The sequence below is a fragment of the Salvia splendens genome, chromosome 5 (genome assembly GCF_004379255.2).
Source record: "Salvia splendens isolate huo1 chromosome 5, SspV2, whole genome shotgun sequence".
Lineage (NCBI taxonomy): Eukaryota > Viridiplantae > Streptophyta > Magnoliopsida > Lamiales > Lamiaceae > Salvia > Salvia splendens.
This window is the reverse complement of record NC_056036.1, coordinates 30,784,530-30,796,552: the sequence shown is the minus strand read 5'-3', so window position 1 is coordinate 30,796,552 and position 12,023 is coordinate 30,784,530. Positions and strand designations below refer to the sequence as shown.

The 12,023-nt window shown below is 38.1% G+C and overlaps 1 protein-coding gene across 1 annotated transcript; it reads right to left on the bottom strand.

Moving 5' to 3' along the window:
- Nucleotides 1-5,115: 5,115 nt before the first annotated feature.
- On the bottom strand, nucleotides 5,116-6,234 carry LOC121802324 (protein MKS1-like). Its single transcript, XM_042201967.1, has one exon. It carries the CDS (start codon nucleotides 6,049-6,051, stop codon nucleotides 5,347-5,349), a length of 705 nt encoding a protein of 234 aa, XP_042057901.1. The 5' UTR covers nucleotides 6,052-6,234; the 3' UTR covers nucleotides 5,116-5,346.
- Nucleotides 6,235-12,023: the final 5,789 nt, after the last annotated feature.

The window sequence follows — 12,023 nt, the reverse complement described above, 5'->3', positions numbered from 1 at the left end:
AAATCCTAAAAACTAGGAAAAGTAAATCAAAACATAATAACTAAATAATAAAATATAAATAAGCTAAATAATTATACGGAGAGATTATCAGCTCCCTTCCGGAATAAAATAAAATAACAGGTCCTTATCAACTCCTCCACCGTTGAAAACCACCTTGCCCTCAAGGTGGAATTCAGAAAAAGACTCTACACATATTTATAATAATATTAATTTAATTCATTCTGCTTATTAATAATAATAATAATAATAATAATAATAATAATGTGGTGAAGCAAACCATATCCCACATCGGAGAATGAACAAGAGTTGCAAGCATATAAATGGGCTACCCCAACTCCATTAGTATGAGGCCTTTTGGGGAGTACCTCAAGAGCAAAACCGTGAGGGCTTTGCCCAAAGCGGACAATATCATACTAATATGGAGTTCGGGTGTGCACCACCGATACCCAACAGTGGTATCAGAGCCCTGGTTCAGGGGCTGGGCCTGTGTGGCTCGGGGTTCGATGGGTTGCGCTTGCAAGTTCTCTGATGTCTCTGCGTGAGCTCGACCAAGACTTGTGGTGACCTGGTGACCTGTAACATGGGGCACAGACATGTGGTCTTGGTCTGGTGGTCTTGGTTTGAGGGGGGGATTGTGGTGAAGCAAACCATATCTCACATCGGAGAATGAACAAGAGTTGCAAGCATATAAATGGGCTACCCCAACTCCATTAGTATGAGGCCTTTTGGGGAGTACCTCAAGAGCAAAACCGTGAGGGCTTTGCCCAAAGCGGACAATATCATACTAATGTGGAGTTCGGGTGTGCACCACCGATACCCAACAAATAATAATAATAATAATAATAATAATAATAATAATAATAATAATAATAATAATAATAATAATAATAATAATAGACTCCACACATATTTATAATACGTGAGATACAAAAAGATCTCTATAAACTAGGAAAGCAACCAATAGAGAAAAGTAAATCAAAACATAATAACTAAATAATAAAACATAAAATAAGCTAACTAATTATACTGAGAGATTATCAGCTCCCTTCTAAAATAAAACAAAATATCAGGTTCCTATCAGGGTGTCATTTTTTAGATGCTTATTTCTAATTTGAGCACAAAAAATGAAAAGTTGAACTTGAAAGGAAGAGCTTGATTTATTTTATTATGAGAAGCATGCTTGAGCTTTGATTTTTTTTTTCTCTAAAAAGATGTAAAGTATTGGTTGAGATATCCACTACTCCATACGTCTCATATTAGATGTTACACTTTTATTTTTAGTTTGTCCCACAAAAGATGTTACATCTCTCTTTTCAGAAAAAACTCATTCTCATATTAATATAAATATACTATTTTCTTTATCTACTTAAAAATAAAACAACGTCTTCTAAAATTTTGTGTCATCTATTATGGGTTGGAGTAAATATTAGAAAAAGGATAAAGACTTTTGGATTGCAGTTCCAACTTTAAAATATCTACAGCTTTCTTTCTCCTATTTGTTAGCTTGAAATTTTTTGAATGGTGATTGAAAGTATTTTGCGGGATAATTGTTGATTGAAAGTAATTTACGGGGTAATTGTTGATTGAAAGTATATTGAAATTTAAATATTGCGACACTGAGAAAATTTCACTATCATCTTTGTACATGATCCTTGGGATTTTTCTTTCGAAGAGTCACATCTTCACTACTTTTAGAATCCCACCAAATGTGGGATAGTCATCCCTTAGTTAACTATTTGCTTGTTGCATTTATGAGTCGCAATAATGAAAGACTTTTCTAATTCACCTTGTGTCAGTAGAGCTTGGTTAACGCCGCGGTCCAGATCGCATCTGGGTTCCGGTCCGCGGCCTCACGCGTTTCAGGAGGAAGATTCGTGGCCTGAGCCGCTCCTGGGGAAGGTGGAGCAGCCCGGGGCCGCGCCCCGGCGTTGAAGTCTCCAGGGCCGCGCCTCGTTGCATCCTGGCCCGGCGTTATGTGGTGTTCGGGCTGGACCCGAACCCCCTAATTTTTTTTTAAATTCGATTTTTGGCTTTTTTATATCTCATATCTTCAACATTCTTCCTCTAATTTCTCACTTCTGCCCTCTATTTATTTCAATATTTTTTATCCTAGGACTTGTAATTTTTATTTTCTATAGGACTTGTAATTTTTAGATTCTAGGGTTTGAATTTTTTTTCTTGGGTTTGTAATCTTTTATTTTTTACTGAACAATGAATTTTTAGGAGTAAATGATGCAATTTAATAGTTGTGGCCTGGATGGAGACGGCAGGGTTATAAGAGTTGTGGCCTGAGCCTAAAAATTAGGGGAATGATTACGTGAAGGGGACTTGGAGCCTGAATCCGGGCCAAGGTTAATGATTCTCTTACAGGCATAATTTAACTACAATGCTTTTTTCATTATGTAGGAGTATGATCGGAGAATTTTGGGCTTTCCAGAAGTGTTGTGCCGGCTATCCTTAATTTCTTTGACTCGATCAAGACTTGCACTAGTTTCGTATTTGTAAATAGAGTGATTTAAATGCACTTAGCATCAACAATGCAGTCCTAATATTCAGCCGCAAACTCACATTTTCATTTGTCATATCAGCTTTTTCATTTTAACCATACCCACTTGAATACAGCCCAATTTTTATGGATCAGCCACAACTCAATTGTAACTAAATTTGTTTTTTAACTTCAATATGAGAAAATAATAAAAATGCAATGTAATTAAAAAAAAGAGAAACTATTTCGTACTACTATAGTTAAATATAGAAAATTACAAACCACAATTAAAAGAACATAATTAAATTTAGAATTAAAAAAGTACGTACATTTGTTTCCTCATAGCTGAGTCATTTCTTTTTTGCACTCGTTTTGGGAAAGTCATACTCCCTCTATTCCACGGTAGTAGAGTCCGTTTCATTTTCTGCACTCGTTTTGGAAAAATGATACTCTCTCCGTCCCATTATAAGTGAGGCGTATTACTTTTAGGCCGTACCACTATAAGTAAGACATTTCATTTTATGGCAAAAAAACAATACTCTATCTCTCTCTTACTTTTATCCTCTCTCCTACTTTTTTCGCTTTACTTTTTTTCCCATTCCTCATTTAACCACTAAACACCACTTCCTAAAAATCTATGTCCAAAAGAAATGTGTCACATGTAATGAGACGAAGAGAAGAGAGTAATAAATAGTTAAAATGGAGAAAGAGTAAAGTAAAAAAAAAAAAGAATAACGTAGATAAAAGTTTTATCTACATTATTCTCTCTCTTACTTTATTTTTCTCCATTTTAACTATTTATTGTATTTTTTCTAAAACGAGTGCCAAAAAGAATCGACTCAGCTATGCGGGAACAAAGGGAGTACAAACTACAACAAAAAGAAGTATTTATAGAAAAGAATGAGTGTAAAAAGTGGGTATATATAGAGAACAAAAGGATATTCAAATTAATACTAAAACATAATTCTATTTTATTAAAAAAAAGCAGAATAGGTTGTAGGCATCGCGAACCCCACAATGTAGCTGCACGGGGTCTTGCTAGCGCCCGACTTTCGGTCACTAGATGGGCGGAGCGGGCGGCGGCCATATGGAATAATTACCATGCACTCCGTCTGTTCCCCATTAATTGTGCACTTTCACTTTTACCATAAATGGTAAGTAGGTCTCACATTCCACTAACTTATTTCACCCACATCTTATTATAAAACTAATAAATAAAAGTGAAACTCATATTCCACCAACTTTTTTTAATCCACTTTCCGTTATACTTCTTAAAACCTGTGCCGGAACTAAAGTGGACAATTAATGGGGGACGAGGCGAATAATTTATTTAAGTTAATTCATTTTTTATATTGATTTTAATGTTAATGTTGAAAAAGTTCGATTGCGGATGATTAAAACTCCATCTTTCTTCTCATTGTATATTTCCTATTCTTTTAATTAATTTTCTTGATTACTTATCAATTTATTATAACCAAAATAAATATTCTAATTCTAGAATGAATAACTAAAAACAAAACAGTCGACTAGATTACCAGTACTGTAAAATTCCTATAAGAATGAAAACCATGTACTTCACTATCTCATTAACTCATAACACATTCAATTAATTTTTCAAACCTTTGTGAAAATTAAACCTACTAAAAGATTATGGAGAAAGTGATTCGGGTAATTGTACCATGAAATGGTTAAATTTTTTATTTAGATTAAAATTTAAAGCAATACAGTATTCTATATGCACTGTTGAAATCTAATTTTGACTTCAAACCTTTGACCTGTTTTATTAAGATAGCCAGTGATAGAAAAATATGATTGGTCAAGATGAAACTTCTGTTTTTAGAAATTTGAATGACAAATGAGTTTCGCCTAAATTCAGTAAGAGTTCTGGACTTTCCTAATATAATAAATTGGAAAAATAAAGTAGTATAAAATACAAAGTAAAATAGTAATACTATTAAATAAATTATTGTTTGAACTAAATTAGAAATAATTAAATATAAATTAAACAAATGAAATGACCGTAAAATTGGTATTTTTACTCATTGAAATCATCTTAATAACTAAGTTTATGTATTTTATAATGACGTTTACCAATGTTTGCGAAGTAATTACTCCATCCATCCGCGAATAGGAGTCCCGTTCTGTCATTTTAATTCATCCACGAATATAAGTCACGGTTCACTTTTAGGTCTCATCTTTCACTGACTCATTCCACTCACATATTATTTAAAACTAATATATATATAAGTAGTGGACCCCTATTCTACTAATTTTTTTTCCACTCACTTTTTTCACATTTTTTAAAACATGTACTGTCAAGCTCCTAATGACAGATGGAGGGAATAGAAAGTAATTCTAGATAAGTTACGTTTTTTCAAAGATGTACTTCGGTTTAAAGAAAAACATTGGGAAGATATTTTCCTTTGATAAAACTCATTAAAACAACAAATTTATTCTAACAGACAAAAAAATAATCCAAAAAATTGTTCCCACTGAAAAAAGGTAGGTGGAACCAACACCTTCACCATCTATTCATTCATACACAATCATGCAATAGCTTAGAACCTCATTAATAATAAATAAATAAATAAACATTATAAATACTGCTATAATTAGTTGAGAATAACAGATTAACAAACAATATTGCATTCTTATCGAAAGCCAATTTTGGCATAAATAACAATCTTACCTTTATCTTTTGTGACAATCATCCAAGAAGTTTCCTCTCTCTATCCAAAACTCCTCTTTTTCCACATTCTCTCTCTAGAAAAACTTAGCTAAAAGACACATGTTAATGCAATTTATCTAATTTAATAATTGTAAAAAAAAAGAAAAGAGATATTTTGAGTTCCACTAGCGAACTAAAAGTCAAAGAATGGATTGAACAAATCGCAAGAAGACGGCGACGGCGACACCATCGGCGCCGTGAAGAGCGTTGACGGGCTCGGAATAAACATATTGAACGGATCCCAATTCGCCGGCGATAATATCCCCGGCGAAATCGCCGGAAAACACCCCGGCGACGGTAGAAAGAATCCCGGAGAAATCGTCGGCAAACTCCCCGGCGCCGGGGAAAGGATTCCGGGAACCGCCCCCATCTCCACGTTGGCGTCTCCGACGAAATCGCCGACGGCGAAATTTCCGGCGTCGGCGGAGGCGGAGGCGGAGGGATCTCTCTCTTTGGGAGAGGTGGTTTTCTCTAGAGATGCCAGCCTGGCAGCGGGAGAGAGGGCCCCACCGGCGTAGGGAGAGGGGGAGGAGGAGGAGGTTGTGGCGTTGCCGGTGAGGCGCTGTACGAGACTTTTGTAGTCGTTGACGGTGGTGTGGATGACTTTGGGGGGGACGGCGTAGATGATGATGGGCTGGCGATTTTCCGCCGGCGGCGGCGGCGGCGGCGGGGGAAAATGGTGGTGGGGCGGCGGCGCGATTGGGGGCTTTCGGATTTTGAGGGAGTCTTTGTTGACTTTGAGGGCGGTGGGGCGTGGGCCCTGCAGCTGGACCTCCTTTCTTGGGGAAGGGCGGTTGGTGCCGGAGGCGGCGTCGGAGAAGAACTCCGGGAGGTTCATGGATGGGGATTTGTGATGGAGATTCGGATGCAAGTGGTGTGTGGGTTGAATTATTGAATTGAGGGAAGGAGCTCTGCTCTTTTAAATGGCTGCTCACACCCCAATAAGTCTCTACGTTGAAAAAGATTGACCCAGAAATAGCATAGCTGTATATTGTTTATATAAGTGGTGTTCGATTGTCGTCATTAATATTATGAGATTATCCATCTAGGATTAAGTTGTGAGATTATTTTAGTTGGAGGGGGAAGACTATGACTAATTATCATGAAACTATCCATCTAGGATTAAGTTGAATGGTTAAATCTTATGAACCAAACCTGATACATATTTAATCATGAGATTTAATCTTGCCAACCGAACACCCCATAGGGGAAATATATAGTTTCGTTTAGGGTGGGATGTTAGAGCATCCGCAGCGGTGCTCGCTGTGACGGACGGACAGCGTTCGTGCCGCTGGCGCGGCACCGCTGTCGCCGCTGCTGCACTCCCACTGCTCGATGCATTGAGCACGTCCGTGCCGCTGAGCAGGCTGACGTGGCGCGTTCTGATTGGCCAACGGCAAAGCCGTTGACATTTTCAATTTTTCTTTTTTTTTTAAAAAATTGAATTTAATTTAAAAAATCAATTTTAAATAAAAAAAATATTTTCCCACTTCACAATAAATTATATCCGTTTGCTCCCCACTTTTAATTTATTTTTCATTTTTTTCCCCAAAATTCACATTTTCATCTATAAATACCTCCACTTCTACACCAAAAATTTCACACCACACTAGACAATTCTCATCTAAATTCTCTCATCTTCTCTTATCAATTCTCAATCTTTCACTATTAAAAATAAATGTCCGGCTCCGGCGATTACCCATCCGACTCCCGCGGTTGGAACCACGAATGGTTCGGATCACAACCATTCCTTACTCTGGAAACGCAATTTTCGGCCCCTCCTCAAACCCAAGGTTCTCAAGTTCCGTGTGGCTACCGGCCTTACCCGATGGACGACCAAGATGCCCCCGATGGGCGATACGGGTGAGCACCCGAACCCAGATTGGGAGGGAGCAGCAGCTCTCAAACTCCTCCTCTTCCTACTCCTACTCCTCGTGGTGTCCGCACCCCGTACACTCCGGCGGAGATGGATCAATTATTCAAAGCCTCTTTGATTATCTCCGAAGATCCAGAGATAGACACGAACCAAAGCGAGGATAGGTTTTGGTGGCGCGTCTCTCGCCGGTACAATGAAAACCGCCCGGCTGGAACCATCGAGCGCAATGCCATATTCAGAGCCAATGAAGAAATCCAAAAGTTCCAGGGGTATTACCTCCAAGAAGAGAGGTCGGCGGAGAGCGGCAGGAGCGAGCTCGACATCATCAGTGCCGCCTTGGCGACCTACCAATCCCTAAATTACAAACCGTTCAAGTACATCAGTGCTTGGCAGGAGGTGCGTATGCATCCGAAGTATAGGTGAGGCGTATCATCCTCCTCCAGCTCCTCCAGCAAACGGGACGAGGTCGGTATCCCTATCTGATGCCGGCGAGGATGAGGTGGCTAGCCAGCTTGCCGGAGCTAACTTGGATAGCCCCGACGCCGGCCCGAGCAGTTCCCAACGTCGGCTGCAAGGAAGGAAGAAGGTGACGGCCTACCGCCGTCGCGCCGCGACTCCATCCGCCCCTGCTCCCGCTCCCTTTGTGCCACCTCAACCCCCCACCAACTCGTTGTGGACCCTTTTGGCCCAACTCAATTTGGCCGATAGGTCAAATATGACCCCCGAGCAACTTGATTCACATTTGGCAATGATACGGGGTCTCCGAAGAATATTGGGGATAGGGCTAGAGGAATAGTCTTCCACGAGGATATTTTTAGCCTTTAATTATGTATTTTTTATTTTTTAGGATTTTAATTAAGTATTTTTATTTTTTAGAATTTTAATTATGTAATTTTTAAGATTTTTGTAATTTGTAATAGTATTCCGGGTATTTTTAATATGTTTTAATATTGTGGAAATGTTTTTATTTAAATTGAATAATAGAATGGTGGGACCGTTGAGCATGTCCTTGCGGAAGAGCATGAATGTGAGTGTTGTGCTCTTGGGGAAGAGCAGAGAGTAAAAAAGTAATAAAAGTGGGGTTACACTGACTAAGTCTTATGACTAATCAGTGATTGAGTAAGTCATCCTCATTATATGTGTTTACATTAGGGGTATACTCCTAGTAGTTTTGATCGTAAGTTTGAGTATGCCTATGAGTATTTTTACTCTAGCAAATGCTAACTCAAGGGACACACGAAATCATAAGCTAAGAATTCACATAAAGAGATGAAATTAATTAAAGATCAAGTACGCATCAAAGATATAGTGATGGAAAAGATATGATCAGAGAACAACCAAGCAGATTTTTCACAGAAAATGCCTTTGTGGCAACATGTTTCAAACATGATGTGAAATGAATGGTAGTTCGATATATCTAGCTCCAAGACCTGCTTTGTGTATAAGTGGGAGAGTTTTTGGTAGTGGGTATACTCGAAAGCATGTTTTGAGTATAAGTGGAAGATTGTTAGGTTTAGTATACTGGAAAGCATGTTTCGAGCGAGTTCGCACGAATATAATCTTGCTTGTGTACAGAAAAACTCTACAATCCACTTTTGACTCGATTAAGTATTATTCGAGCATTTCGCACGAATAGAATCAGTATATTATTACATTGTGTTTGCTTGTGTGTTTATAAGATGTTTTATAAACATTTAAATGCATAAGAAGTGAACAAATCCTAAGTCTTTTGTTTAGTAGACTGGTTGTGGGCGTCGTCCACTTTAAGGTAACTACAGTCGGTTCTATGCAATGCTTTGCAAAAGAAAAAGAAGAATTTCACAACCTAGATAGGCTTTGGCTACCTATCGTGAAAGGTTGCAATGTCAGTCCGATTATTTTTAAGCCTTATTGAAATAAGATGACGTTGGTGTAGTATAGCACTGAATGGATCTAACAGCAAGATGAGTCTTTATGCTATCTATTGAAAGACGAGGTCTTGATAAATATCTATTTCTTAATCAATGTACGTTAGCATTGAGCATACGATATTGAGTATCTACTACTTTGACTTACCAAAGGTGCGGGTTTTTCGTCACCCAACGATCCATGTATATTGGGTAGTGGTGATCATTATCTAGCGGTGCTAGGATTGCTATTATGTTGAATCGTGCGCGAGGTGAGTCTCGTTTGATAATGTCCTCAAGAGGAGCTTGAACAAGGTTTTATTATTCGGAAACTGGCCAATTGGAGTTTTATTACTCTATGAATAATAAATAAGTGTTTCTTGCTAAGTCCACTCTTGGAATTAATAAGATGTTAATTAATTAAGTCCATAGCAGACTTTAATTAATTAATGGACATTTATATCTTAAGCGCGGGAAATAAATAATAAACAAAAATGGAAACCCGGATTACTTGTAATTTCGAATTTGGAGAGGGAGGTCAATATTACGTCTGTAGTGGCTGCTCGTAATATTCCAATATAAGCTTGTATTAAATTGTGGGTTCAATTTAATTAGTAAAAAGCTAATTGGGGGAGCTCATATCCAAAGCCTTCCATAGATCCCTGACTGGGCCCAATATGTGAGTATTATACATAGTAGAATAAAGGAGACAGAAAATAAGAATTTTGGAGTGGAAAATTTCGCCCACTCTTATTTTAAAGAGAGGGACGATTTTTCCTTAGAAAAATCTCCTTCGTGAGTTTTTCAGCTCCTCCTCCGTGAGGAATTTGTGTCTTCTTTATTCGAGTCCTAGTGTTTCGATAAGATCAGCCCACCCTGATGTCGAAATACAGTTCGGGACACCAGTCAGAAGATCCGTGGTCTAGTATTGAAGATCATCGTGGAGAAGGCGCGAGCAATCGACGATTCTTTGGAGAATCAAATCGGCAACTCTAAACCGTAGATTCATGTTTAGGATTTATATTCTGTGAGCATGAATTATTTGCGTTCTAGCATGCAATTCTGTGTTAACATGTGAATAGATTAATCCCGTAATGGGTCAAATAGATCCCACGTCTGATTTACTTGTTTTGTACAAGTCTTCCGCTGTGCTAGGGCTTCAAACCCCAACACTTGGTACCCCAGACATTGGCCTAACTTGATTTACTAATCAACACCGATGACTACAAGATTTTGGACATGGATATGTCACAGTCCCTTCCAAGGATCCTACCAAGTAACGCGCAAAGGGGAAGACCAAAGCCAAGGAGACGCTTCATCCTGTCGGTCTCAAGAAGTATAACCTGGTGGAGTCTATGGCTCTGGCTAGGTGATGTGAATCTAACCATCACACATCTTGTGACAAAGCTGATCAAGGATCTACGACAAATGAGCACACTGCGTCAAAGAGGAAGCTCGAGTTGTCGATACCTCGAAGCTTAAAATTGTGTTCGAAGCCACTTTGGAGCACAACAAAATGGGATGACATAGAGTTTGCCTGGCCCGGGCGATTGGCTAACTAGGGAATGCCCAGTTGGGCATTTCAGATATTTAGCAATAACATTACAGAGAGTTTTCCCAGCTAGGGCGATTGGGCAATCAGCCAACGCCCGACCAAGTGTTTAAGTCGTGTTCTCTTGCAAAGAGTCTAGAGAGTTTGCCAGACACAGGCTTTTGGGCACGCCACTAACGCCCGACTGTGCGTTTTGCACATGTCGCTTTCTAGAATGTTTGCTCGGCTCGAGCAACCTGGGAACTTGGGAATACCCTACCGAGCAATTTTCCCGACGACATTCTTTTTGGCCAAAGCTTGTTTTATTTTTCTCTATTTTAACTCCTATTATATATACCAAGGTTAAGGTTTTGTCATGGCAGTTTTTGATTTATTTGTTAATAAACAAAGTCTCAATATTGAGCACCTATCTTGAACGTGAAGGTATGCTTACTAATTCTTCTGTTGTTAGTTTAGTGGAGCCATTAAGTTGTTGTTTTAGTGAAAGTAGACATTGAGTTATCTTTATAGTTTCATTAACCTAAATCATGACACTACCATCTTTTTCTTTTCCATTGTTTTTATTATTCTATTTTTAATCGGCCTTTGTTGGGTTTATTGGGTATTTTTGCAAGAACAAGTCTTGGGCAACATAGTCTTGAATCAACAAGATTCATGTTATTTGGTATCAAGAGCCATTGGTTCTTCTTTTTGTAAGTTTGAGCAAAAAATTCTCCTCCCTCCCCAAATTGTTAGAAAATTATATAAAAAACGATACTCCAAAATATATCCATGGACTTTAGTTATTTATTTGCATTTGTGTTATTGGATCTGTTAACTCGATTGTTCCAAAGTTGTAGGCCATAATTCCATCAATTGTTTGGGTTAAGCCTTATTGGGTTTCCGTCCTTATCAAGTCGACCCAATAAGAACACGAAGATTTCGAGTTGGGTCGGGTTGGATTTAGGTTATCCGATAAGAAATATAATTATTATTTTAATTATTTTTATTGTTTAAAAATATTATACTTTAATTTTATTATTTAGATTTAAATTGTGATAAAGTTTTAATCATGTTACGACATGTTTTAACAGTGTAATATCATATTAATATCAAGTTTAATCGTGTAATATCATGTTCTAGTCGTCATTGTGTCGTGTCAAGCTAATGTGTATAGTAATACATTAATGGTAATGGGTTAAGAGGCCCGATAAGTCCGATAATTTTGGGTTAGGTTAGGGTTTGACCTTATCAGATTAGATCGATATTTGGTTGACTCGGTAACGATCTATCCGCATGATTTAACAACCCTAAAGAATATTGTTTCCCTTTCTTATTCTTTGTGGTTCCATCATATAAAATAAGAATTATAATTACTTCAAATTATCACCTCCTAATCCCATGTATGAATGACGAAGCACAATTGTGTACCACCTAAAAATTAGGATTTGATGAGCCGAAAACAACCAACACAAAAGAAAAATCAAAGACTGATACGAGATTGGACCAATAAACAA